Source organism: Camelus ferus, chromosome 9, assembly GCF_009834535.1.
Source record: "Camelus ferus isolate YT-003-E chromosome 9, BCGSAC_Cfer_1.0, whole genome shotgun sequence".
In the NCBI taxonomy this organism is placed as follows: Eukaryota; Metazoa; Chordata; class Mammalia; order Artiodactyla; family Camelidae; genus Camelus; species Camelus ferus.
The window spans coordinates 13068215-13095253 of NC_045704.1; the positions used below are offsets into that span (position 1 = coordinate 13068215).

The 27039-nt window shown below is 52.8% G+C and overlaps 3 protein-coding genes across 9 annotated transcripts; 1 reads left to right on the plus strand and 2 right to left on the minus strand.

The window, feature by feature from the left end:
* Positions 1-558: 558 nt before the first annotated feature.
* Positions 559-5894, minus strand: DKKL1 (dickkopf like acrosomal protein 1). 3 transcript variants are annotated; one of them, XM_006173804.3, is made up of 5 exons: positions 5790-5894; positions 3985-4159; positions 3376-3516; positions 3160-3252; positions 559-963 (listed from the first exon to the last, which is right to left on the minus strand). In XM_006173804.3, the coding sequence occupies exons 2-5, from the start codon at positions 4138-4140 to the stop codon at positions 649-651; spliced, it is 705 nt and encodes a 234-aa protein (XP_006173866.1). In that variant the 5' UTR covers positions 4141-4159; positions 5790-5894; the 3' UTR covers positions 559-648. The 3 variants fall into 3 exon arrangements, with proteins under 3 accessions (XP_006173866.1, XP_032341441.1, XP_014416536.1); XM_032485550.1 differs by lacking the exon at positions 5790-5894 and adding an exon at positions 4480-4637 and having other exon boundaries at positions 3376-3462; XM_014561050.2 differs by lacking the exon at positions 5790-5894 and adding an exon at positions 4480-4637.
* Positions 5895-20915, plus strand: TEAD2 (TEA domain transcription factor 2). 5 transcript variants are annotated; one of them, XM_032485543.1, is made up of 13 exons: positions 5895-5994; positions 7662-7899; positions 8267-8331; positions 8785-8847; positions 9950-9961; positions 10188-10295; positions 10392-10450; positions 13056-13120; positions 14290-14438; positions 16580-16753; positions 18452-18616; positions 19441-19593; positions 20136-20915. In XM_032485543.1, the coding sequence occupies exons 2-13, from the start codon at positions 7668-7670 to the stop codon at positions 20247-20249; spliced, it is 1359 nt and encodes a 452-aa protein (XP_032341434.1). In that variant the 5' UTR covers positions 5895-5994; positions 7662-7667; the 3' UTR covers positions 20250-20915. The 5 variants fall into 5 exon arrangements, with proteins under 5 accessions (XP_032341434.1, XP_032341439.1, XP_032341438.1 ...); XM_032485548.1 differs by having other exon boundaries at positions 18452-18577; XM_032485544.1 differs by having other exon boundaries at positions 5978-6038.
* CD37 (CD37 molecule) lies at positions 20903-26626 on the minus strand. Its single transcript, XM_032485549.1, has 9 exons — positions 26089-26626; positions 25782-25856; positions 25597-25669; positions 24568-24692; positions 24367-24441; positions 23687-23791; positions 22768-23004; positions 22264-22347; positions 20903-21288 (listed from the first exon to the last, which is right to left on the minus strand). The coding sequence occupies exons 1-9, from the start codon at positions 26149-26151 to the stop codon at positions 21211-21213; spliced, it is 915 nt and encodes a 304-aa protein (XP_032341440.1). The 5' UTR covers positions 26152-26626; the 3' UTR covers positions 20903-21210.
* Positions 26627-27039: the final 413 nt, after the last annotated feature.

Here is a 27039-nt window from a genome sequence, read left to right on the forward strand (position 1 = left end):
ATCCATGTTGCTGCAGATGCATTGGGTTTTTCTTTTTTATGGCTGAGTAGTATTTCAATCCCAGGGGACTTGATTCTGCCAATAACCTGAGTGATCTTGGAAGCAGTCTTCCCAGAGCCTCCAGGTAAGAACCCTGCTGGCCTTGTGAGACCTGCTCAGAGTACCAGCCAAGCCATCCTGGATTTCTGACCTGTAGATCAGTGGAGAGAATACATTTGCATTGTTTTAAGTTGCTATGTTTGTGGTTATTTGTTGTGCAATAGGCACTAATGTTGCAGTAATGAGAAACAAATGCAGAGGCAGAGTGGACGGGCAGGACCGGAGTGGAAGGGTTGGAAGTGGGAGGGCAGACAGAGCTGGAGGTGACACAGCTGGGGACTGAGGGTTTGGATGGAGCTGGAGGTGACAGAGTTGTTCAGTCAGAAGACAGACAGCATTTGAATGAGAAAACTGAGCCTGGAGACCTAGAATTTCAGCCAGATGGCACGCTCCAGGCTAGGGTTAGGGGGACTCTCTATGGCTTGAGGCTTGGGGACAAATCCCAAAAGGAGACAGTGCTGCCAGATGTAAGAAAATGTTTAATTTCCATATGGTGATAGGGGTAGGGTCTAGCGGGGGATGCATGCAGGTACTCCCCACTCCCCTCCCCTATAGCTGCTGGGAGGGCCTGAGGATATACAGGAAGTGGGTCTTGCGGGCAGGCAGCTTGGCATGAGAGGAACTCTGGGTCCCCTCTTCAAGGCCGTCCTTGCTAGTCCCCTCTCGGAGCCCATCCCGGATGGCCTGCAGGCGGTGTCGCTTCTCACTGAGCCAGTGGCTGCTCTCCTGGGCATCCTGGTGGGACCTCCGCCGTGGCAGCTTCATGATCCAAAAGGCCACTCGGCGGGGATGGAGTTCTGGGTGGGAGTTGTCCATCACCTTTGGGATGGGCACCTGGGCTTCCTTCTCCTCTATCTTGGGTACCTGGCAAAGAGGGACAAAGAGACTTTTTCAAACTCCAAATGACAGACTCAGGATGTACAGACTCCCCTGGCATATTCAAGCCACTTTTCCACCTATGAGATGGTTTGGGAATGAAATCTCACTTTGCAGTATATAAAGCACTTGGGTTTATAAGCGCTTGAGAATTAAAAATACTCTGAGGTTTATAGATTATGCTGGGATTGAAAACACATTTTGGAGGTTTTGAAAGCACTTTAGGATTAAGCATCCTCTGAGGTTTAGAAAGCAGTTTGAAATGTACAAAGCATTTTGGGATTAAAAGCTCTTGGCTTAATAAAGAATCAGGACCACAATTGCAACGTGGGATATCCCTGATTGAGTCCTGGATCAAAAATCAAATCAGCTCTTATGAACAGCTTTGGGTCCAGCAGGGACATTTGAATGTTGATTGAATGTTTATTCGGTCCTTGCTACTCAAAGTGAAGGCTGCAGACCAGCAAGAGTATCATTTGGGAGTTTGTTAGACATGCAAATGAGCGGGCCCCACCCCATCCAGACCCACTGAATCAGAGTTTGCATTTCAGTAAACTGAGGATTGGGAAGCCCTATAGGAGATAGTTATGGGTAGAATTGTGTTTCCCCTGCCCTCCAATTCATATGTTGACATCCTAATCCCCAGTAACTCAGAATATGATCTCATTTGGAAATAAGGTCATTGTAGTTTTCGTTAAGATGACATCATTAGACTGGGTCCTAATCCAATATGACTGATGTCCTTATTATGCAAAAGGGAAATTTGGACATAGACAGGCACAGAGGGAGAACCCCATTCTAGGATGAAGGCAGAGATGGGGATGATGCATCTCCATGCCAAGGAACGCCAAAGATTATCAGCAAACCACCAGAAGCTAGGGGAGAGCCATGGAACAGATTCTCCACCACAGCCCTCAGAAGACACCAGCCCTGGTGACATCTTGATCTTGGGGACATCTAGCCTCCAGAACTGCGAGACAATCCATTTTGTTGTTTAAGCCCCACATCCCCATCTGTGGTACTTTCTTATGGCAGCCCTAGCAAATTAATACAAAGAAAATAGTTTGCTATCAATGGTAAATTTCTTGGGTGTAAAAATGGCACTGTAGTCATGCAGAACATTGCATTATTCTTAGAAGGTGTCTGCTGAAGGATTTAGCGGTGAAGGGTCATGATGTCAATAATTTACTGTCGTATGGTTCAAAAAGAAAAAAGTAAAAATAAAGTCAGTCCGGTAAAATGTTAACAAGTGGTGAATCCAGGCTAGTGGTTCTCAACCAAAGTCTGAGACATTTTTGGTTGTCACAACTGGTCGGGGTGGGGTGCTACTTCCGGCTAGTGGGTAGAGGCAGTGATGCTGCTAAACATCCTATAGTTCACAGGACCACCCCCACAGCAAAAATCACCCAGCCCCAAATGCCAGTGGTGCTGATGTTGACGAGCCCTGCTCAGTGGAAAAGGGGATACAGATTAATTGTACTGTTATTTTCAACTTTTCTGTAGATTTGAAACTTTGAAAATAAAACACTGGGAGTGTGTGCAGGAGAACTATGTGGGTTTGCCAAGCACTTGGGAGTTCTTAAAACTTTTTAGGATCAAAAAATAAGCACTTTGAGTAGGGGAGGGTATAGCTCAGTGGTCGAGCACATGCTTAGCATGCATGAGGTCCTGGGTTCAGTCCCCAGTACCTCCATTATAAAAAAACAACCTAAGTACCCCCCCCAAATAAAATAAAAAATGAACATTTTCTTACTGGAATCACTCTTAGAGGTTTACAAAGGTAAGATACTCAAAGCATTTGGGGTTTAGAAAACACTTAGGAATCACCTCTTGAAGTTTACAAAGGAAAGATTTACCAAGCACTTTGGGACAGATTGAAAAACATTTGGAGGTTTGCTGAGTTCTTTGAGATAAAAACACACTTTGAGGTTTGCAAGAGTGAATCTTACCAAGCACTTGGAATTAAAAGCACTGTTTGGTTTACAAAACCCCCTGGGGTTTACTAAGCAAGTGAGGATGTACTCATTTCTGAGAGTTGGTCAGTCTGTTTTGACAGATGACAAAACTGAGGCCCAGAGAGAGGAAGTCCAGCACAGAGGGAATGGGAGAGTCAAGTCATCTTTACCTTGTAAACTACAGAAAACGTTTGGGCTTGGACACTTTGTGCGGGGGGCATGACCTAACCTTCCAGTCACCCTCCAAGCTCCCCTTTTCTGGCTGGATGGATGCCACCACCTTCTCTGAGATCAGCACCTCTCCTGTCTTGTTGTCAGTCACCTGTGAGGACAGGAGGAGAGAGTGAGGACAACATTGCTTTCCTCCATTACCTTCCTCCTGACAGATACTGCAGCATGAGGGATCATGGGGGAGACTCCGGGAGGAACTTCCTGGCACAGGCACCTTGTCTATCTGGAGGTGGCTGGAGAGAGTATTGCTCCCCAGCTGACGCTCCTGTTTCTCTTCTTGGTGGTAGTTCCTGGGGAGGCCCTGGACATCAACAGGGGCAGAGAAGAAGCTATCCATACCCCGCAGCAGGTCATCCTGGGGTGGGAAGACCAATCGGTGAGCTACTCGACTTCCTGACTCCCCAGGGCATATGCAGCCTTGTCAGGATGCCCTTCCCTCTCCGTCCTCTGACCCTTAGGGCCTAACCAGGTCACCCCCTGCCCCCATCTGTCCTGTCTCTATGTCCCACTAGTTTCCTATTCCTGTCCCTCACCAGTCTTCTGTCTCTGTCCCCATCCCCCTCTCCTCCTGTCTCTCTCCACTTCTCATCTCTGTTCCACCTCCTTCTCTGCTTGTCTCCATCCTTCTCTTCCTATCTCTCCATCTCCCTGTTGCACTCACTCTGTCCTTTGACTCCCTCTCTTCCTGTCTGTCCTTCTGCCTGGCTGCATGCAACCCGTCTCCTACTCTGTCTCCCTGAACCCCCTCTACCCTTTGGTTACCATCTACCCCGTTCCTCTTCTTTGTAAGTCTTCTGCCCCCCAAACCCGTGCCGTCACTCACTTTCAGGAAAAGCCGGGTGAAACCTTGGAGTAGACTCTGGAGGCCTAGAAAACCCGAGGAACTCTCCTGGGCGTCACCACCGCGGATCGAGGCTGCAGTACAGGGGGGCACCGAAGCAGAGGGGAGCAGCAGCAGCAGGACCAGCGGGTGCCACATTGCGGGGCTGGCTGGGAGGCTGTAGCAAGATCAAGGGTGAGAGCCCCCGCCCCCTAAGTGCCCACATCCCCATCCTAGACCACGACCCCTTCCTACCCACAGAAACTCCTCACACACCCCCACCATTCCCCTTCCCTTTCTCCTCTAACTCCCTCCATCATGTTAGGCCCCGCCCCTCCTCCCAGGCTCGGCTCTTCTGGGCTCGGTCTCATACATGGATCTTATTCCTCTCCTTCGCCCACATTCATATTCAGATCTCATTCCTCTTCACCTTCTCCCACGACCCGCCCCTTATTTTGGGCCCCGCTTTTATGCTAGACCACAGCCCGGTCACCGTACTCTCAGACTCCGGCCGTCCACGGACTGTTAAATCCAAACAGTTCTGGTCTCGAGCACAGGAGGGATACCTGGAGCGTTGAAAGAGCTCGCGAGCCCTACACTCGCCCCTACTGTCTGACCACGCCCCCATCTGCTGACCTCACCCACGAGCCGGGCCGTCTATTGGATAGTCAGGCCCTTAAGGGAAGAGCCACGCTCCTTAAACCAGAGCCTGGCGTTCATTTCAAGTTCACACCCTCATCGTCAGGCCACGCCCCTGTCGGTTGACCTCGGCCCTGGAGACCCAGGTTGCCCATATTCTCTAATCATGACCATTGTGCCCGAGCCTCGCTCCAATAGCAGGTGGTCCCGCCCCTCACTTAGAGCCACGCCCCCGCACCTAGGCCACGCCTCTGTGCCCCAGCTCTTTCCCCCAGTGCCCTCAGTTCCATTCCTAGGCTCCTTCTGGTCTTGAAATACCCGAATCCGAACTGCCTTTCTGATTTGCTCATTGTTAAGTTTTGTATCTATCTATCAGAGTTTCTCCCTGTCGCTTCTCGTTTTCCCTGGGTTTTGAAAAGATTAATGTGCTCAACAGAAGACAACGTAAGGACGCTGAACCCCGAGTCCTCTTTGGTTCCACTGGAAAGCTCTGCCCTCTCAGGAAACCTTAAATCGAGTCCCATGGAACCCAGATTCCGGGCTCTCTTCTTCCTCAGGACCCCAGCCCCTCTAGTCCCGTGAGTTTGAACATTCAACTCATCTTTAAGAAACCCCTCATCTTTAAGGGACATCTTTTAAGGGACCCTCATCTCTCTCCTGAGGCACCCAGACTCTCTCCTGGTCCTGGGACAGCCGCCACCTCTAGTCCAATAGTGTGAGTGGATGCGGGAGTCTCCACCTATATTTCCAATATTGGAAAATTGGGAATTTTCAATAAACTCCCAGTCGTCTTGCCCACAACCCTTAACCCTGATGAGGTCACAAGGAAACCAATCAATGAAAAGAAATCAATGGAAATCTGTCAAAAACCCATCCTGACCAATACCTCAACCCTAAAAAATATACTTGAGGCTGAACAGGAAGGATTCTTTTGTGTTCCTAGCAATCTCTTCCACATCTCCAACACATGAACTACACCAGAGGGTAGCCAGGAGTCCAGGCCCCTAGACCCTTCCTCCTCCAGACTCAGGAACTATGGCCCCCAGTCTCCTCCTCCCTCAGATGTAGGTTTCCTGGCCCCTATCAATCCTCCCTGAGACCCAAGAGTCCAGAACCCCAATTCCCCTCCTCTCTCCGGGATCCAAGCATCAGAATCCCGAAGTTCTTACCAGGGCCCAGTTAGACTTCACCTCTCTTTTAGCAAAGCAAAAATCCTCCCCTAAGCTGTCACCGTCGGATCCCTATTCCCGCTGTCCGGCGCCCGGACCCGCCCCCCCCTCCAGTCCCTCCCACTTTTCCCAAACAAAGCTCCCGGGCAACTTTCTCCCTCGCTGCGCCCCGCCCGCCCGCGGCTCCCCAGCCCCAGGCCGGGAGGTAGGAAGGCGCCGGCGGGAGTCGGGGATCCTGCTTTGGGTTGTGTGAGTTGGGGTGGGAAGTTATGCGTTATGAGTTGAGGTGTTTGTTGGGACTATCTCTGAATTGCTGGCCGCCTTCTTTTTGGCGGGGGGAGGGGGGCAGAGGGGCCGACTTTGCAGCTCGTGACCGAGTCTAAGTGTGGAGTTGGAACTTTCGCCAGTTAGGGTGTGTGTTGATGGGTCTGAGTTAGCTAGTGTGCTCCTGGGAGTGGCGTGAGGTCTGGGGGCTCTGGTGGGTGTGGGTGTGGGTGTGGGGGGTCTGAGTGTCTGTGGAGGTGTCGGTTTCGAGTGAGAACGAGCCCCATGCTTGTTTCTGACCGAATTGATTTGTGTGTGTCAGTTGTGTGCGCCGGGTCCCCCTTAGGAGAAAGGAGGCCTCCTGGGTGGCCAAAGATGGGCTACGGTGCTTTCTAGATCTTCAGTCTAGTCTCTTCGGAGGTTTGAGGCCTGGGGCGCGAAATTAGTGGGGACCTTTCTGACCGGCTCCTCCGTCCCTTTGTCTGGCCACATGGGGGAGAGCTGGGCTGGGATTTTGGTCTACGGGGGTCTTGAACGCCGCACCGCCACTGGGCTCGGCCTGGAGTCTTTGTCTTCGCCGGGGCTCCGGGGTCCGAGGGAGGAGGGGGATGGGAGCCGGGACTCTGGGGTCCTGGGAAAGCTGTGGAAGACGGGGAGCCCCCAGGGAGGCGGGATCTGACTGTATTGGAAAAAGTTTTCCCCTGTTCCCGGCCTCCGGAAAGTCACTGGGAACTTGAGTTGGATCCAAGCCCATGGCCGGGGAGTGGGGGGAGGAGAGGGGCGGGCCCGGGGGCTGAAGGGGAGGCGCCCTCGCCTGCCAGCCCCTCCCCTGATGGGGGTTGTGGGAAACTGGGGGAGGGGACGCCTGGGCCCTTTGTTCTGGCTCTCCCGAAGGCAGGGCGCCCCTGCCTCTGAGTCTGTGGTTCTGTGGGTCTTTCCTGGACTTGGCTTGAGTTTCTGCCCTGAGCCTCTGTCCCTCTCTCTCTGGGTGTCTGTCCCCTTCTCTCTGGATCTCTGGTCCCCCTCACTCTGGGTGTAGATCCCCCAACACTCCGTCTGTGTTCCCCTCTCTTTGAGACACTGTCCCCCCCACCCCGAGTCTCTATCACCCTCTCCCTGGATCTCCCCTCAGCCTTACAAGGGCCTGTGCCCCTCCTTTTCTAGCAGCTGCTACTCACATCCCAGCACCTGTTCTTGGGGTGGGACTGAGATGATCTCACCCACACCTCCCTCCCTGCAGCTAGGCCCTGACTCCTGTCTTCTTTAAACCAGTAATCCATACCCAAAGTTGCAGCCTTCCTGGGCCCTGGGCTTTATTCTGGGGTCTCCAAGACTTCATTACAACCCAGGCTTCCCTGAAAACACAGAGGAGAACACTCTCACTGGAAGCTTCCCCAGAAATCCAGCCTTTTTCTCCTCCAGGACCTAGGAGTCCTGGCCCCCAGTCTCCTGTTTCCCTTAGACCCAGGACTTCAGCCCCCTCCTTTCTCAGATTCAGGGATCCAGGTTCCCCCAGCGTCCTCCCTCGGACCCAGAAGTCTGGATTCCCAGCCCTCCCCACCCTCTGGGTGGGTCAGGGGAACCTTGCTGAACTCTGTGTTCCTACAGGCCCAGATGGGGGAACCCCGAGCTGGGGCCCCCCTGGACGATGGCAGCGGCTGGACAGGAAGTGAGGAAGGAAGTGAGGAGGGAACTGGCGGCAGTGAGGGGGCTGGGGGAGACGGGGGCCCAGACGCAGAGGGTGTCTGGAGTCCAGACATTGAGCAAAGTTTCCAGGAGGCCCTGGCCATCTACCCACCCTGCGGCCGGCGGAAAATCATCCTGTCTGATGAAGGCAAGATGTATGGTGAGTCCATCCCTCTTTTTTGACTTGGCCCCAATGGTTAATAAAAATATTAAGCAAAATCTGTGGCACTCTAAACACCATTCACGTAAAAGCACATTGTATTCTCACAAGGACTCAAGTAGAGCTAAAATCACCATTTACACAGAAGAGGCACCAAGAACCAGCAAGGCTAAGTGACTTGCCTGAGGCCACACAGAGCTAGTGTGTGGCAAAACGAGGATTTGAACCCAGGCAGCCTGGCTCCAAAGTCTGTAGTCCTAACTCCTGGCTGTGGACCTCTAGGAACTGTTGGTTCTCCTTCCCTGATGTACTCTCTGTTGGGAAGTTTTCTTGAAGGTCTAACTCTGCTCCGTCTTTGATTCTTCAGGTCGGAATGAGCTGATTGCCCGCTACATCAAGCTGAGAACGGGGAAGACCCGGACTCGCAAACAGGTCTCAGGACTGACTTGTGGGCGTCTGTCTGGGGTGGGCTTGTATTCTCGGGGCTGTCCTATGGTAAGGTTCAAGTTTGAGGAGGAACTTGTTTAGGTGCATTTGTCTCTCCTCTTGGCACCTCTGTTGATGTGCTCTAACTGTGCCTATTTTGGTGTTAGCTGTTGCATTAGAACCAGAGGGTAAGACAGACCGAATGAGTGAAAGAATGTAGGATGGGGATGGGGAATAAGACCTGGATTTGCTGAGTCTGGGGAAGATTAGTAGTGTTAGTGAGAAAAGAAGTTATGGCACCTCTGTGTTCTAATGCTCCGAGACAGCTGGCCCTGTCTGTGTGTTTGTCATCTTTCATGTTTTGGCAGCTCTCTGGGGCGCCTGGAGGGAGGGAAGGGGTAGGGGACTCAAGGGGTGAGTGGCTGTGGCCTGAATCTGCTTCCCTGTCACTCCCTTCAGGTCTCTAGTCATATCCAGGTTTTGGCCCGAAGGAAATCGAGGGAAATCCAGTCCAAGCTCAAGGTAGGGACCGTGGCAGACACCCTGAGAGGGAGGCAGAGACCCTCAGAGAGGGGGACAGGGACCCAGAGAGAGAGGGACAGAGACCTGGATAGAGAGGACAGAGACTCAGAGAGAGAGGGCAGCAGAGATCCAGAGAAAGGGGGACAGAGAGACTCAGGGTAGGGACAGAGATCCAGAGATGGGGACAGCGAGTCACACAGAGAGGCAGACAGAGTTGGGGAGCAGAGACCCAAGGTGGGGGTTGCAAGTGGCCTTGCAAGGGTGGAGGATAGGGACCCCAGGTAGGAAGAGTTTCATAGAGCGAGGTGGATGGAGATTCAGCTTAGGACAGGCGAGAAGGATGGGGCATTGGGCCTCTTCTCTGGCTACTGCTGTCTTCGCCCTCCCTCTCCTCTCCTCTCCCCTTCCTGATGTCCTCATTGCCTTTTCCCTCTTGTGCTTCTTTGTCTCCTGGCTCATCTTCCCACTTCCCAGTCTGCACGGGGCCCGCCTACACTTTCTGTGCCCAGGAATCTTCATTTCCTTTTGGAGATTTTCATATCCCTTTTCTTTCTTTTTTTTTTTTTCTCATCGTCTGGATTTCCTCTTCCCTCTTGGCCTGAGACTCTCATTTTCTGCTCCTCTGAGGGTGGGGTCTTTTTTGCCTCGTTCTCACCACTTGGGGACCACCACTTCATGTCCTTTTTGTACCCGGAAGCCTCCCCTTCCTTTTTCTTTAAGGCTGAAAACCTTCACTTCCGGTCTTTGGTCTTTTCTGGACCTCGCCGTTCCCCTTCTGTCCTGTCTGGGCTGGGAAACACTCCTTGTCTCTTCCCTCTGAGTCTAAAAGTCTCATTTCCTGTTGCCTGTATATTCGGAAACCTTCACTTCCTGCTCTTTCTGGACCTAGAAACTCTCGTCACTGTCTTTTATTCTGGACATGGGAACCCCTCTAGGCCTGGTCTTCTCTACTTTCTGTTCCGTATTCATCCCTTGCTCAGCTCAGGGTGGCTGGGCTGTAGGGGTTGGGAGGGTAGGAAGGTTGGGGGTGGGAAGTCCAGGCCTCATTTCCTAAGTCATGTTTTCTTTCCTCCTTTGGCACCCTCCCCCTCCCCGTGGGCAGGCCCTGAATGTGGTAAGTCCTCCTGCCCATCCTCCCACCTGCTCCCCTACCCAGAAATTCCTAAGGAGGCCAGGAGGGGCAGAGGGCTGAAGCAAGAGGGATTTGGACCCTCCCCCAACCCTTTGCCTTGACTCCCCAACTCTGTATCTCCCCAGGCTCGCCCTGCCCTGTCATTGTCCTACCTTTCCTGTGTTGGCTGGGACGCCCCATTAACATGGACCTCCAACTTTTCCTTCAGGACCAGGTTTCGAAGGACAAGGCTTTCCAGACAATGGCCACCATGTCCTCGGCCCAGCTCATCTCAGCACCTTCCCTGCAGGCCAAACTGGGTCCCGCTGGCCCTCAGGTGGTCTGAGTGGGGGATTGTGGGGCTCAGGGCTAGAGGGGTGGGGTTGCAGTTTCAACAGGAAATTGACATCCACCTTCTTTGTCTCTTCTTCAGGCCCCAGAGCTTTTCCAGTTTTGGTCAGGGGGCTCTGGGTCCCCCTGGAATGTTCCAGAGTAAGTACTTCCTATTCTGACTCAGCACCTGCTCCCTCTCCCCAACACTCCTCCCTACCCTCCACCTTTCTCACCCCACCTTTCAGTTCCCAACTCCCTTGTGAACACAGATTCTGGAACCACACTATCTAGATTTGACTTCCAGGGAGGAGGCTGGGGCATTGGTCTGCGGAAGAGGACTAGGTCTGAGCTGGGAAAGTGAGGAAGGAATGCGGTAGAGAGAGGCAGGAGGAGGAGGGATGGGCTGGGGCCTGATGGGATGAGAAGGAGGGAGGAGGCGAGGACAGTGCTTGGGGTCTGGCTGGTGACTAGGGTGATGAGACCATCCAGAGATGGGCAACCTAGGGGAGGAGCCAGTTTGGGGAGGAAATGAGCTCAGCGTGGGATTTGATGAATGTGAGGGGCTGTTGGACATCTATGGGGATAGTAGCCTCCTATTGGGAGTGTCTGGGCCCCACAAGCTCATGGGAAAGGCGGATGTAAGTCCAAAGTGTTGGAAACCTCTGGAGGTCCAGAGGGATGAAGGGAGCCCCCGAGGCTCATAGGAAGGCTCATTCTCATCCCATCAAGGTGGTTCTTGGGCCTGAGGTGGAGCAGGGCTCCTTATCTTCTCTCAAGAGTCAGAAGGAAGAAAATTGGCGCCTTTTCAGCTCTGAGAGAGCACTGAGGGTGACAGGATATGTTTCTAGCCTAGAATAGAAACAGGCCCCAGAAGCTCATGGGAAATGGAGTTTTCAGTCCAGAGAGGTGACAGTGGATCCAGGCTAAGTGGGCGTTGGCAGGACAGTGTGGCCTCAGGATGGTGAGGCACGAATATTGAGGGTATTGCCAGACAAAGAGTAAAGTGACAGGCTGTGGGATCCAGCCTGGTAGAGACGAAAGTTCACTGGGGGGGGGTGCTGCTGGACGGGGACACAGGAAGGGGTCAGAACAAGTCCCTGGGGGCCAAAGGAGCCACAGGTTTACAGGGGAAAGGGTTGAGCTGGAAGGAGGGGTGGCTCAGCAAGAATTGCACTGGGCATTAAGGTCCTACCTTTCATGGAATGGATAGTCAAATGGGGGCGTCGAATGTTAATGAAATCATCACCAGTGTAAGCACAAAACTGAAGTGTGTCCTGGGGTGTGAAGAATCTGGGGTGAGGAAGAGCATTCTGGGCATTTCTCTGCGGAGGTAACACTGAAGGATGAGTAGGACTTAGCCAGGTTTATAATGGGGTTGGGAAGCGTTTAAGCAGAGAAAATAGCACGTGCCAAGGCCCTGGGGTGCAAAAATTTGGTGAGTTCCAGAAACCTGAGAGAGGTATTAAGCCATTGGCCAGTCAGTCAGATGTTTATTGAGCACCTATTAAGTGCCTGGTACTCTGCTTGGACAAGTTAGACAGAATTCCTGCCTTCATGGAGCTTACATACTTGGAGAGGGGAGGAGACAGACAATAAACATGTAAATAAATAAGAATTAATAAAAGAAGAATAAATGTGGGAAATAAAGCAGGGTATATATGCTCTATTTAGACAGGGGCATGAAAGGCCTTTCTGAATAGGAGGCATTTGAGCAGTGGCCCTAATGGGTAAGTGGGGAGGGTACTGGAGTCTGGATTTCAGAATTGGGATGGCAAGTATTAGGTTAAGGCCAATGGGAGTCGAAGTCTGAAGGTCTGTGGAGTTTGTGTCTTTCTGATCCTGATCTTTTGACACTTGACCTCTTCTTGACCTCTGACCTCCAGTCCTAACTCCCTGACCTCTAACATCTCAGTCTCCTCACCACCATCTCCTGGGCTGCCTGTAGGTTATTGGCTTCTAGAACCTTGTTGTCAGATTCTTAAGTCACTAGCCACATGTAGTTATTGAAATTTAAATTAATCGAAATTAAGTAAAAATTCAGTTCCTCAGGCATTCTAGCTACATTCATATTTAGCAGTCACATGTATTGGACAGCACAGATAGAGAACATTTCCATCACTGAAGAAAGCTCTGCTGGACAGCTCAGCACTGCTTTATATTCTTTAAAAAAAAAATTATTCCTAAGTATTTTATTTCTTAATGGAGGTACTGGGGATTGAACTCAGGACCTCGTGTATGTTAAGCACACACTCTACCCCTGAGAGCTATACCCTGCCTGCACTGCTTTATATTTTGTTGTGCTACTTTCCCAGCCTGAATTTTGGCGTGGTGTCCTGCTGGTCATGTTTCTCCCCACCCTCCCGAGCCTCCTGCCTCCTCTTTCTCCAAGTTTTCTAGTTTTAGTGTTTTCTTCTCAACTCTGGGGGCCCCATTTGTCTTCTCTTTCTGCCATATTGTGAGAGGTACCAAAATCTCATCAAGACCACAGGCTTTGTGGTTTGGACTGACTTGGGTTTGAGCCCAGGCTCTCCCGCGCCCAGCTCTGTGATTTTGAGTGGGTCAGTTGACCTCTGTGTGCCTCAGTGTCCTACGCAAAATGAGAGGAGCAGAAATCACCTGACCTCATAGGCTGTGAGGCTTCAATGAGATCTTGTACACAGCATGCTAGCACACGGTCTGGCTTGCTCTGGCCCTTCAGTCAATGTTAACTGGTAGGATTATCATCTTTTCTTCTTGCTGACCCCCAGCTTCCTTTCTCCCTCAGCGTGAAGCCATTCTCACAGGCACCGTTCTCCTTGTCACTGACTCCTCCATCTACTGACCTCCCAGGTAAGAGCCTGTTCTTCACCCTCGTTTCCGTTTCTTCTCAGCCCCAGATGCCTTTCCTTCAACCTTCCATTAATCGGGAAATACATTCTTACTGGGGTCCAGCTCTGGAGCAGGGCCTGTGAGGGTATAGAAGGATGAAATGCAGAATTTGTAGTGGTTAAGAGCATGGCCTCTGTAGCCAGATATCCTGAGTTGGTGTTCTGTCACTTGGCTAACCTAAAGGACATTGGGGAGATATATTCAATAAGATTCTTTCAGCTGTAAATGACAGAAACCCAAATCAAGCTGAATAATCCCCCTAAGAAAGAAGTTTATTGGTTCAGGTAACTGATATTTCAGGATTTATGGCTTCAGGCATGGCTGGATCCAGGGGCTCAAATGGTAGCATCAGGACTTGCATGGTTCTGCTTTCCTCTGTGGTCACTTCATTCCCAGGCAGGCTCTGCCCACCTGGTAGCAAAGATGGCTTCCAGAAGTCCATGCTGATGTGGTCCTAAGAACTCACATTGGTGAAAAGGAACTCTCAGGTTCCACAGGCTCATCAATTGGGCATGCCTTTGGCTGCAAGTAACAGAATACCCAAATTAATAGTGACTTAAATAGTAAAGGCTTTAATGATTCCACATAACAGAAAGTCTTCAGGTTGTGGGGGAGGGTGCAGCTCAGCCACAGAGTGTGTGCTTAGCATGCACGAGGTCCTGGGTTCAATCCCCAGTACCTCCATTAAAAACAAACAAACTAATTACTTCCCCTCACCAAAAATAAAAGTCTGGAAGTGGGCTGCTCCTGTGCTGGCTCAGCAGCTCCGCACTACTAGGACTGGCATCTCTATAGGTCTCTTGGCCTCTATCTTATTATCCCAAGATGGCTGTGTGGCTCCAGGTATCGTATCCCAAGCAGGACTTGGCCAGAGCCAAAAGCTTTCTCCTCCCAAAGTTCTGTCTTTTTTATTCAGGAAGAAACTCCTTCCCAGAAGCCCCCCAGCAGATTTCCCCTAACGTCTCATTGGCCAGGACTGTGTCACATGGCCACCTCTAGCTGCAAGGGAGGCTGGGAAAGTGAGTATTTAGCTTTTTCAGCTTCTAAGTGGAGGCAGGCAAGAGAGAATGGTGCTTGATATATTCAGTAAACGTTAGCAATTTTTATTGTTTGTTTTTTTCTTTCTCTAGGGTACGAGCCCCCCCAAGCCCTCTCACCCCCTGCTTTGCCCCCACCTGCTCCATCACCCCCAGCCTGGCAGGCTCGGGCTCTGGGCACTGCTCGGCTGCAGCTGGTGGAGTTCTCGGCCTTTGTGGAACCACCGGATGCAGCTGATTCTGTGAGTGCAATTTTGGGATAGTCAGTGGAAGGTTTTGGAACATCGAGGGTTATTGGAAGGGAAAGCATAAAGCAGTGGTTCTCAAATTTTAGCATGTATTAGAATAATATGGAGGGATTGTTAAAACACAGGTTGCTAGGCCTCAGCCCCGGAATTTCTGATTCAGTAGATCTGGTGTAGGATCTGAGAATTTGCATTTCTGACAAGCTCCCGGGTGATGTTGATGATGCTAGTCCAGGGACCACACTGAGTAGAATAGAAGAACTGGAATATTGTGGGGTCATGGGTTGGGAAGGCCAGAGAAATCCCCTGAGGACACCATTCATTCATTCAATAAACATTTTTGAGTGCATACTGTGTGCCAGGCTTTGTGGTGGATAGTGGGAACCTGGAAAAGAAAATATGTTTCTAGGTGCAGGCTTTTCTAGCCTAGGATGGAGACAGATGCCCTATTAGGCAGGGTGGGCTGACTGTTAGGAGAAATTACCCCCAACTCTCAGGGACTGAAAACCATATAAGTTTCTCACTCATTAACATTTCAATGTGGGTGTTAGTGGGAACCTTCCACATAGTGATTTGGGAAATCCAGGCTTCCATTTTATGGCTCAGCCATTTTCTAGGTCTTCAGAAGATGGTGCTGGATGCTCTGCATCTGGCTGGCAGATGGTAGAAGGGAGAGAGTCAAGAATTGTTCAGGTTTTATGAGTCTGGTTTGGAAGCAGAAACTATTGGGTCTGCTCACATCCCATTAGACAGAACTTAGTCATGTGGTCATACCTAACTGCAAAGGAGCCTGGGAAATGTAGTTTAGCTGTGTGAAAAGGAACTAGGGTTTCTGAGCACAGCAGTCTCTGCCACAGCCACATAAACCCCAATTGCTGTATATTGTGGTCCGGGTAAAACCTAAGTCAGAGTAGGTTAAAACCCTCCAATCTCACTTGGAACAAAAATTCAAGTCTGTTCAGTTGCCTATAAGGCTCTGCACGATCTGACCCTCGTTTCTGTTCTGCTCTTACCCACTGCCCTGTCACCGTTGTTTACTCGGCTCTGGCCACCCTGGCCTCCGTGCGCTTTCTCATACATGCCAGGCCCGCTCCTGGTTCAGGGCCTTTGCATCTGTTGTCCCTGTCTCTTGATGCGCTTTCCCAAGATATCCCTATTTTCTCCCTCTGTTCATTCAGGCCTTTGCTTATCTTCTTAGATTGGCTTTCCCAAACCACCTTATGGAAAAATGCCAGCTGCTATACTCTTGACTCCCTTACTATGCTTTCTTAGGATTTTTTTTTCTCTCTCTCTTTTTAAAAAAATTTTATTTTGAGGATTTTTTTTTTTCATAGCGTGTATCTCTCTCTGAAATTTCATGGGATGATTTTTAAAATTTTCTGTCTCTGACAGTAGACTGTGAGCTCCAAGTCAGGGACTTTGCCTTGTAGTCCTGGGATCTGGAATAGTGCCTGCACACAGTAGGTCTCTCCATAGATGTTTGTTGAATAATGTGTATGTGCTGGGATAGGGGAGGCTTCCAGGAAGAGGCAGATTTGGATGGACTCGGGCCTGGAAAGAGGGAGCGAGGATTTATGTTGGAAGAGAAGAAGGGGAATATTTTTAGGGTGTGGACAAGAAGTAATAAGAATGGGAACAGATGGGAAGTCCTGATGTGGGCTGTATGGATCCATCCATTCATCCACACATCCATCCATTCACAGAACATTCATGTTCAATACAGGGCTAGGTTGAGGGAGGGTGGGCTTTGTCCTAGGGGCACTGGGGAGCCATGGGAGGATTACGAGCAGGGGAGGGCTAGGGTCAGCTCTGGAGCCAGATGAGTGATGAACTGGAGAGGAGAGAGTGGAGGCTGGGAGGCCAGGGAGAAGGCTAGAGTGAGGGAGGGAGAGGAGAGGGCTGTGGGGATGGAAAGCAAGGGATAGTGTAGAGAATTGGGCAGTAGGGACAAGGCTTAGGGACTGAGGTACTGTGGGCATGAAGAGGCAGAAGAGAGTGAGGACAGTGCCTGGGAGTTGGGCCCAGTGGAACAGCTAGCAGAAGCTGTGGTGATGGTGACAGGGGTGTGGGTTGGTGGGCAGTGATGGCTGGGGGTCCAGCCCATTTCCCACTCCTCATCCATGGCTATCCCTCCTCAGTACCAGAGGCACCTGTTTGTACACATCAGCCAGCACTGTCCTAGCCCTGGAGCGCCCCCTCTAGAGAGTGTGGATGTCCGGCAGATCTATGACAAATTCCCTGAGAAAAAAGGCGGTCTGCGGGAGCTGTATGATCGTGGGCCCCCTCACGCCTTCTTCCTGGTCAAGTTCTGGGTGAGTTCCGCCACCAAAACCAAGAGTGCTCGTAAATCACGTGGCTTTGTAGCTCAGGCCCCTGACTCTAAGGGAGACAGTCAGTCTCAGGACCTACCAGGTCAGCCTGGGCCTTATCAGTCCTCATTGCTCAGAGTGTTAGCCCCCTTAGTAACAAGGAGCTCCAAGGAGTTTTGTTTGCCCACAGGGTGGGATGGATGGGACCAGCGGAGGCGTAGGGACCTCCAACCTCCCCAGAACCCACTAGATTTTGTGACAGCCAGTCATGGGACTGATATGGCCCTGGGGATTGGCTTGTGACATTTTACACTTGCCCGTGCCCCACCTGGGTGCACCAAGCCTTGTCACTAAGGAATGGCCCCTTCCCCTTAGCGGATGAGTCCTGGAGTGTTTGTTTGGTCTCTAAAGAGAGGACAAGGCTTTGCTGGGTTCCACCAGACCCTGTTGCTAAGAATGTCTGGCCCTGAAGCGATGGAAGGGGCTGGGGAATGGCTTTGTAAAGTCCTGTAGCTAGTTACCATTTACTGAGCACTTACTATATATAGGCCCTCTGCTAGGTATGTAATTGTGAATAAGAGGGTCCATCTTGGGTCTTTCTTAGACTTACTTGGTTTGGTGTCCAGTACAGTGACTGATGCTGATGCTATAGGGGTTCAATAAATGTTGTGAAGGTATAGCGGGTGTTAGCTCTTGTGGTAACCAGGGCTGTTGAGGGATCTACATAGTCTCTGAAAAGGAAAGCCCATAGCTCCTGTGGTTATAAAGTATTCTGGTACATGGAGTGGAGCCCTGCACTGGCTCTGGGGATGTGCTGCAGAGCTTTTAGGCCTTAACAAACTTAAGGCTTAAGAAAGGGCTTAAGAAAGGCCTCACAAGGTCCCAGGTCTGGAGAGCAACCCTTCAGAAGCCCAGTTTCTGAAGGGATATAGGAGAGTGGCTGAGAAGGCCTTCGGTTTTGTCTGGCTTCACAAGGACCTGTTCCCAGGGTGATGGATGGAGTCAGTCCTCTGAGGAGACTAAACCACCCTGGAAAGTGACCTGGCCTAGTTAGCAACTAAAGTTAGAAAGAGGAAGAGAGATGCCTCCCAGGAAGGTGGCCAAGGGGCTCTGCCAAGGGTGCGATGGGGTCTGGGCTTCATTAGGCCCCTCTTGGCCTACTTGACTGTCTGCCCCCTTGGCTGTTGGGGTCATGGAGGGGGTCTGACCTCTGAAAATCGGCTGAAAGGGCCTGGCAGAGTTTTCTAGAGAGGAGTCAGGCTTCCCTAGGCCTCTCCAGGCTCCGTAGCTAGGGAGTAGCCACTGTCTTAGCAACCAGGGTCACGAAGGGGTCTGAGGGAGAGCCTCTGGCTGCTAGGGAAAAGCTGCCCTTGGAAGGGGCTGAACTCCTGAGTTGGGAGCTTCAGGAGAAAAAGTTGAATTCCGTGGCTTCTTTGGTCGTGGTGATGGTGATGGTGGAGGGTTACTGGGAAGAGAGTGTCAGGACCATTTTAAGGACCCCAACTTCTCTAATATGTATGGAAGGAAGGGTGAGTCTTCTCCAGAAGCTGGCCCATGGAGAGGTAGAGACTTTGTTGAGAAATAGAGGAGGGCAATGGGAGACACCAGGTCATGCAGCAGAGTTAGTTCCCACTTTGGAAGAGTCCCCACCGTGTATAAGGGACGTCCCCTCCAGCTTACCTGTGCCTTCCCATCCCCCAGGCGGACCTGAACTGGGGCCCGAGTGGCGAGGAGGTGGGGGCCAGCGGCAGCAGCAGCGGTGGCTTCTACGGCGTGAGCAGCCAGTACGAGAGCCTGGAGCACATGACCCTCACCTGTTCTTCCAAGGTCTGCTCCTTTGGCAAGCAGGTGGTGGAGAAGGTGGAGGTGAGGCTGGAGGGGTGGAGCTCTGGGCGAGTGAGCGCCCAGCCACCTGCCACTTCGGGGATGCAGACTAAATGGACCAGGAGCCACGATGGCTCAGGCAGTTGGGGAGCTGCATGGTGGGATGGGGGGGTATCTTGGCCTCTTTAATACATGGGCTTAGAGCTAATTCAGAGTTCCAAAGTCACCTGTAGGGGTCACTGTGAGGGTTTAAAGATACTATGTGGAACAGATATTTACAGTTACTAAGATTCAAAAGTTTCTTGTTTTTTAAAAAAATTATTCATTGTTTGTTTGTTTATATTTTTGGGGGAGAGGGAGGTAATTAGGTTTGTTTGTTTGTTTGTTTGTTTGTTTATTTATTAATGGAGGTGCTGGGGATTGAACCCAGGACCTGTGCACACTAAGCACATGCTATACCACTGAGCTAAACCCTCTCCTGCAAAAGGTTCTTATTGATGTGGGGGAGTCCTTGGGGCAAGGAGGTTCAGGGGCAGGGGTCACTGACGACTTGAGGGGTCTCGTCTCATGGAAGGGTCTTTGGAGGGTTTAAGAGTATCTGAGGGCCTGGAGGTCAGAGGAGTTGAGATCTTTGAGGGTTCAGAGCACAGCTGTGAGAGGCTGGAGGGTTCCCTGGTTGCAAGCTCAATGATCCTGAGTTGGGTAACTGAGGGTTCAGGGTCCCATTTCTGGTCACTGTAGATGGGGCAATGGAGGGAAGATGGCAGTGGGGAGTGGGTATGGCATCTGAGAGGCATGGAGTGCCTCAGTTCTTGAGGTAACTCCACTGTCCTCCCCACTCCTTGCCCCCCCTGCCCCCGATTCAGACGGAGCGTGCCCAGCTGGAGGACGGGAGGTTCGTGTACCGCCTACTGCGCTCACCCATGTGCGAGTACCTGGTGAATTTCTTGCACAAGCTGCGGCAGCTGCCTGAACGCTATATGATGAACAGCGTCCTGGAGAATTTCACCATCCTCCAGGTGATGCACTGGGGCTGGGCCTGAGCAGGGCCCTGATGTGGAGACAAGTGCCCACAACAGACCCTCAGCCCGGGGACCCTTCACCTGGGGAACTGACACAGTGTGGACCTCACACTTGACCCTTAGCTTAGCGGACACCTTTGCCCAGGGAACTGATATGGTGGGGATTCCACAGCATTCTCTTATTAGGGGATTCCTTCTATACTCGGGAAACTGACCTGGAGGACACCCCACAGTGGATCTTCAGCTTAGGGGACCTCCTTCACAGGGAACCTAACCTTAGCCTAGGGGACATGATATGGTAGGATCCCTTTTAAGTTGGGGAGTGTGATATGGTGGGACCCCCTTGATACACCATTTGATGTGAGGCCCCTCACTGCTGACCCTCAGACTTGGAACCTGGCATCTTGGGCATCCCCTCTACCTGGGGGAATGTGACAAGGTGGGGACCCATTTCCTGGGTATCCCATGACACCTCAGGGAGGGCAGAGTGTTCCCTGCCCTCCCTTCCAAGCATAAACCCTTTCTGGCCTCCTTGGCAGGTGGTGACAAACAGAGACACCCAGGAACTGCTGCTCTGCACCGCCTATGTCTTTGAGGTCTCCACCAGTGAGCGGGGGGCCCAGCATCACATTTACCGCCTGGTCAGGGACTGAAGGGGGACCCCAAAAATGGTTCATCCCTGGAATACCCTCCTCCTAGGAAGGACCTCCAGCTTTCCTCATGCTTCTTACTTGGGGAGGGGGCTGCTCCCTGTTAGGACCTTAAAAGTTGGGTGGTGAGTTGAATGGGCTGGGACGAGAGGAAAGGATGGATCCTGATATTGGGACCTCACAGGGATGTCTGGAAGGACAGATCACTCCAGAGCTTTACACACTGGGGACAGGAGTGAGACAACCCCTGGGACAGCACTGGTTTCTGTCTCTAACAGGTGCCCTCCTCCTACTCTGTTCTGGATGTTTCAGAGGGCCCTTGTTACACATTGGCTTGTCCCTCTCCGGTTTTCAGCACCCACCCCCTCTCCTTAGCATCCCCACCCCCTGACCCTGATATCGAATATTGAAGGTTAACATTTTCTGTTCAAGAGCTGAGCCAGGTGGGCCCTGGAAATATTTTTCTTTTTTAATATAACAGGAGATATTTATAAGTGGGTGTTAGGGTTTGTAACTTTTTCTCAGCTGGGCAAGCAGTGGGGTGAGGCTTTTTAATCTCATGCCCTTTCTTCTAAGTGAGCCATGGGGCTAGACTGTTGCCTCCCTCTTCCCTCACCCCAAAGTGTGTTGGTTTGTGTTTTGACAGAGGATAAAGCTATTTTACCAAAACGCAGGGGATTTATTTGGAGTTTGGGTGAAAAACAATCTTGTGGGAGGTGGTAGGCCGACAGATGAGAAAAGGAAATGAGGTATTAGGGGGCAGGAAGCTGGTGGCCGGAAACCCCAGGTCCCGCGGGAGAGGTGACAGTGGGGCAGGCAGATGCCTGGGACCCCCAAGGGAATGGGGAGGCAGGGCTCAATGGGTGGGGCGAACTAGGGATTAAACAAATATTTACATGCAGCAGGGAACTAAAAGCCCAGGGCACTTGAGGAGGTCGGGGTGGGGCTTCGGGAGGGGCGGGGCCTAGCGGTACCGAGCGAGCCGGTCGTAGATGTGGTCCAGGTTTCTGCACAGGAATATGGAGAGCGCCATGAAGCTGAGCTACAGAGAAAGGAGACGTGGTCAGAGAGGTCGCGGGTTTGCCGAGGAGAGCAGAGGGGTGGGGTAATGGGGGGTCCCAAGGGAGGAAATTTAGGGGCCTAGGAGGTGGGGCCAGGGGAAGAAAATAAGGCCCAGCGAATTGGGCGGGGCTGCGTTATGGGAGGTGTGGAGAAAGGAGTAGATAAAAGGTGGGCGGGGCTCGAGAGAGACTTGACCCTGGTTGTGAAAAACCGGGTCAGGGACCAGAGTTTGGGGGAAGTTAAGAGCGGTGGATCGGGTTGGGTAAGGGAACCTAGCTGCGTCTATCTCAAGTCTAGAGTCTTAAGTGAGATTTGGAGCAAGCCCAGGGTCCTTTATTCCGGAGGCTCATTTGTCTCCCCCTCCGTCTCGGCCTCTAATTCCACCTCGGCCTCCACCTCTTTGCCCGAGCTCCCGGTCTCAAGTTGTTCCTCGTGTTGATCCCAAAGCGGCCAGGGCCCCAGAGCCATGGGCAGCTTGCCCTGCGGGGCCTTGTCCCCCCAGTTGGGGCAGGCATCAGCCATACCCCAGCCACCCCACACATTGCCGCTACGCCCGCTGCTGCTCAGCACACCATAGTGCCCGCCGCCGCCATCAGTGCTCGGCCCGGGCCCGGTCCTCGAACAGTAGGCATCCGGGACCTGCGGCTGGGGTTCCCGGTGGAGCATGCTGCGCGGTAGTAGCAGGGTCAGCCCTGCCACACTCACCTGCGAGGAAAGGGGAGGGATATCGCGGCCAACAGCAGGAGGCTGATATGCCAAGGAGGGCCAATGGGAGCCTGGGAGGAAGGGCGGGAACGCCTGCTCCCTGCGTGCAACCAATCAGGGCTCACAGAGGCTAGGTCTCCTTCCTCGTCCAGGCCCTATCAGGCATGTGCCTTTCTCAGATAATGTTTGGACGCGCGACCTGGGGCAGGGTCATCTAGGCCAATCGTGATTGGGGGCGGGACCAGATCACCTCAAGGAGACCCACGCCAAGACAGATGCCCACTATGGAGATGAGGTTGTTGTGCAACCACTTCTGGAGGCTCCACTCGCAGCCCTGGGGATGTACGGAGAGGTTATTAGGTAGGCTTCTTTTTGGGATTTGCCATCAAGCCTGGGCTCGCTGTTTTCAAGCCCAGCCTTAACCCCTCTTTCAGGCACCGCCCTCACTTCGCTAGTTATCGGGGTTCTCTAATTTCTCCGTTTCACCCCGTCCAAGCCTTCCCCTCCCCAGGCATCAGCGTTCCAGATCCTGTCCTTCTGGCTAGGCCTTTTCTTTAGGCCCCGCCCTTCCAAAAGACCCTGCCCCTGGTACGGGCTCTACCCCTGTAGTATGGCTCTTTCTTGTAGCCCCACCCTACCGGCATACCCTTCCTACGTCCTGCGGGTTAGTTTACGGGGGACCACGCCCCTCCCGGCAGCACTATGCCACCCACAGTCCTCTCCCCTTTCTTGTGGTTCTTGTTCCAAATCCTACCTCTCGGTAGATGTAGCTGTTTGCAGGGACCACGCAAATGTCTGCATTGTGTCGAGGCGGGGCCGGTGATCCGAGCCGGCTGAACTGGGGGAAGGAGATCATATCGAAGATTGCGGAGTCGTTGGTCGCTGATGAATTATAGCAGGAGCAGGGCACGTGGGGCACTTCCGACTCGTTTCTCTTCAGGCTGGGGATATGGAACCAGTCCTGAGGAGAGTTCCAGCCGCAGCAGCGCAGCTGGGAGAGAAGGAGTCAGAGGAACAGCGACTAGAGGGATGCAAGATGATTTAGGGGATCAGGGGACTGGGTGATGGGTATGAGGTCATACTGGGGAGCAGAGGACTAAGTGGCGGGTTCAGGGTGGGGTCTGTGGGCTGCGCTGGGGTCAAGACGGCCAGGGAATATTAGGGGAACATGAGGTTTGTAGAGACGAGTCGCGGCAGGGTGGGGAAGGGCTTAGGTTGGGTGATCATGCTGTGGACTGAAGATTGGGTAGGCAGTGCAATTCAGCCTCAGGTAGGGGAAAAGTGGATGGGAGGGCGGGGCCGTGTGAGTGACCAGGGAATGGAGTCTCACTTAGGCCAGGTTCCTTGGGAACCAGTCACTACTGGGCAGGGAGTAGGGGTCACGCAGGGGCCTTCCTTGGGGCTAAGGGTGGAGTCTTATCAAGGCAGAGGGTGGAGCCACCAGGGTCTGGGAGCTGGGGGACTGCGTCACATTGGGGCCAGTTGTGTTATCATCTGGGGGTCGGCCACGACAGGCCTGGCAGGAGGTGGTGTAGGTGGGTAGGGTTATATTAGGGTCCTATGCCTAGGGGCCCGGGTCATGCTGGGGTGGAGTCTCCTCGAGGCAGAGGGCAGAGCTGCGTCAGAATCCCAGAGCTGGAAGAGAAAACCCGGTGGGTGGGGGCCTCACGCACCTGGAACTGCACGTAGTCCCAGCTCTCCTCTGCCGCAGTCTCCTCCGGGTGGGCGCGGTAGTTTTGGATCGTCTTCTGCACGACGTCCTTCACTTTCCGCTCCAGCTGAGAGGCCGAGAGTGAGGGTGGACCCTGATGCATCTCCCAACCGCCATCTGCTCCAACCCACGCTAGCCACCCCGTGCTTGTCTCAGTCTCAGGTGGTCCGTAAGCATCTTCGTGTCGGCCTGGGTTTTTCACCGGATGGGAAAGACTGTCTCTGTCCCTCAAAATGTCTCTCTTTGCCCGTTTCTACCGTCTGTCTTTTGGTTTCTCTGCTATCTCCCGCGATCTCTCGTTATCCAAGTTATTTCTCTCTTTATCCGAGCCTTCAGTTTCTCCCGAGTGTTTTCCCTTTTTTCCTGTTTTCCTTTAGATCTCTGTCTCTCTTGGTATGTCTGTCTTCCTCTGTCCTTGTCGGGGAGTCTTTCTCTGACTCTCCCTGTCTCTGTCTTCCTCTCTGCCAGTCTCTGTATCTCTCTGTCTCTTTTCTGTCTTGTCTTCTGTCTTCTCTGTCTCTGTTTTGTCTCTTTGTCCATACCATTCCCCTGTCTGCCTTTGTTTCCATCTTTCCACCTCCCACACCCCAACGCCCACCCAGTAGATGTGGGAGGGGGAGGGGGAGAAGGCGGCAAGCTCACCTGGACCCACTGAGTGGAGATGAGGATTCCCAGGGTAATCTGCGTGGCAAACAGGAGCAGCAGTGTCCCAAAATACTGGGGGTGGGGGACAGAGTGGAGAGGTCAGATTGAACCCCTCCCCAGGATGAAGGGGCTGTCAGGGCTCTCTCTGAGGATGGGATGTGAGTGGTCCTAGGGATGGAGAGGGGACGGGGCACTCACCAGGCCCAGGAGGCAGCGGAACTCCTTCAGGGCCCCCACACAGCCCAGGAGGGCCAGGCCCATGGTGAGGATTCCTGAAATGGCCAGGGCCTTGGACCAGATCTGCAAGGGCATGAAGGACAATCCTGGGGGAGGTGAGAGGCAGTGACGTTGGGCTCCATGTCCACAGCTTCAGGCAGCCCCATTCCCCAGATATGCACCACCCAAGTCAGGGACCAGTAGCCTGGGGAGCCTCTTTCTGGGCTCCCGGCATCCTTTTCTCTGGGTCTCTGTTCCTGTCCCACCTTGAATCTCTGTTCCTCTCCTTCTGGGATTCTCTCCACCTCTCTCCTCCTCACTGGCCCTCTCTCTCTTTAGGCTTCTGTTCCCTTCTTCCTGAATCTCTGTCCCTCTTTCTTCCTGTTCTCTGTCTCTCCCTCTTGCTCTTAGTCTCTCTTTCCTCCTTCAGCTCTTCCTCAACCCCGATAGTTTCAGTCCCATCATTTAAGTGATTGAATCAGTCTCCTAAACCTCCCTGAGGCTGAGGGGATACTGATACCTATTTCCTAGGATTGTTTTGAGGGATGCATGGGAGGCATGCGTTCAGTCTGATCCTCTCCACCAGGCAAACACTGATTAAATCTGAGCTATCAGGATTTTGACTATTCCCCAGTTACTGTTTCCCCAGAGTTATTATTAGTGTTACACCTGCTCTTCTACCTCCTTGCTGTGTGACATCCAGTAAATGACTTCCCTTCTCTGAACCTCAAGAGAGGGGAGGTTTATGGAAGGCTCTGATGCGTATCTGCACAATATCTGACACATAGGAAGTGCCTGAGAAATCGCCATTATAATTGGTGTGCAGAGGAAGAAGCTGGGGCTCAGAGAACTGTGGCAGTAGCAAGCGGTGAAGTGGAGCCTGGGACCAGACCAGGGAGCTGGGCACCATGGGACTGACTGGGACAAGGGAGGCCCCAGGAGGCCCCATGGGGGGAGGCCCGGTTCCTGCTGCTCCAGGAAGGCCCTCCCAGACTGCCCCGGCCCCCTTACCCACAAAGGACACAAAGCTGGTCTTGTCGATGAGTATCCAGATGCCGAAGCAGAAAATCAGGCTGCCTAGGACCTAGGGAGAGGAGATGAGGATGTGGCTGCTGGGCAAAGCAGGGGGTATAAGGTCGGGTGTCGGCAGCAGGGGCTGGGGCCTGGGCTGGGGAGCCAGCCAGGAGGCAACTCACGAAGAAAAAGAGGTTGAAAACGAAGAGGAGGTACTTGATGAGGCTGAGGCAGCCGTCCTGGGCCGACATCTTCTCCTAGAGGGGTGAGACAGTGGGAGGGACAAGACTGAAGAGGTGTTGCCAGTAGGGGACACAGGCTGAAAGACAGAGGCCGTGAGAGAAAGAGGACGAGAGAAAGGAAGAACTCAGAGAAAGAGGAAGTTTCAGGGTGGAGCCCCACCCCCTCCCTCCACACATGAGATGACTTTCTTCTCAGTCTCCATCCCCGTGTCCCTCACCGGCCCCACTGGGATGCGCACACCAGTACCTGACGGGCCTTGGAATCTGTGGGCACCAAGGACACACCAGGCAGGCCATCCCGAGTCTCCATGGCTCAGAACAGGGGACACACTGGGGATTGTGATCTACTTGCACTCATCTACTCTGGGCACCAGGACCCCAGGCTGGCCCTGGACAGCAGCCGACCTCACAGGCACTCTGACCTCACCGCTTGCTAAGCTCTGCCATCTCTGCGTCCTCTCTGTCCCCACTGCCCAGTCCTCCCAGTCTCTTGTCCTCCCACTCTAGGTCTCTGTTCTTTTCTCTCTGTATCTTTGTCCTTCTCTTTTCCTCTAGGTCTCTGTCCCCCACCTTCCCCAGGTCTATCCTCTCCCCCTCTGGATTTCTGGCCCCTTCTCTCTGCATGCCTGTCCTCCTTTCTCTGTTTATCTACCCATCCCCACACCCCCACTTCCCGTCATTGTCCCTCTCTCGGAGTCTGTGTCCTGTTCTGGCAACAAGTGCAGATCAAGGTGATCCTGTGCACTGGGGCAGGGGCTGGGCACCTGGGGGAAGTGAAAGTGCTGCTGGCCCCAAGCGGGAAGGTCCCCAGCAGCCCCGAGGGGTGACTCGGATGTGCCAAAACACCCGGAGCGGAAGCTGAGCTGTAGGCAGTTCTTCCTGCTTCTGCAGTGGGGCCCCAGGAGGAGGCGGCTTCTCAATAGTCATGATTGAGCCCAGGACCTTGGCCGTTATATCTGGCTTTGCAGTACCTGGTCGTCTCTAGGCATGAGCTGTGCTCCCAGTGGCCTCTGAGGTCTCCCCTGATGCCCCTGCAGGCTCCTCACTTTTGTCAGGTCCCAAATTCCTCCCAGATTTCGGGCATTGTGGATGTTCCTACCATCCTGACATCCACCCAGGCCCTGGAAAACCAGACCCTCTTAGAGACCCTCTCTCTCTTCTGAGAGATCTCATCCACTTTTTATTTTTCCATAAAGGC

Coding starts and splice junctions, on each gene's coding strand:
- CD37 (XM_032485549.1), bottom strand. CDS start 26,151: ATGGAGACTCGGGATGGCCTGCCTGGTGTGTCCTTGGTGCCCACAGAT. Junction 25,857..26,088: donor CAGATTCCAAGGCCCGTCAG/GTACTGGTGTGC, acceptor TCACCCCTCTAG/GAGAAGATGTCGGCCCAGGA. Junction 21,289..22,263: donor TTGGCGTGGGTCTCCTTGAG/GTGATCTGGTCC, acceptor CTTTCTCTGTAG/CTCAGCTTCATGGCGCTCTC.
- DKKL1 (XM_006173804.3), bottom strand. CDS start 4,140: ATGTGGCACCCGCTGGTCCTGCTGCTGCTGCTCCCCTCTGCTTCGGTG. Junction 3,517..3,984: donor TCACCCGGCTTTTCCTGAAA/GTGAGTGACGGC, acceptor TTCCCACCCCAG/GATGACCTGCTGCGGGGTAT. Junction 964..3,159: donor GCTTGGAGGGTGACTGGAAG/GTTAGGTCATGC, acceptor CCTCTTTGCCAG/GTACCCAAGATAGAGGAGAA.
- TEAD2 (XM_032485543.1), top strand. CDS start 7,668: ATGGGGGAACCCCGAGCTGGGGCCCCCCTGGACGATGGCAGCGGCTGG. Junction 13,121..14,289: donor TCCATCTACTGACCTCCCAG/GTAAGAGCCTGT, acceptor TTCTTTCTCTAG/GGTACGAGCCCCCCCAAGCC. Junction 18,617..19,440: donor AGGTGGTGGAGAAGGTGGAG/GTGAGGCTGGAG, acceptor CCCCCGATTCAG/ACGGAGCGTGCCCAGCTGGA.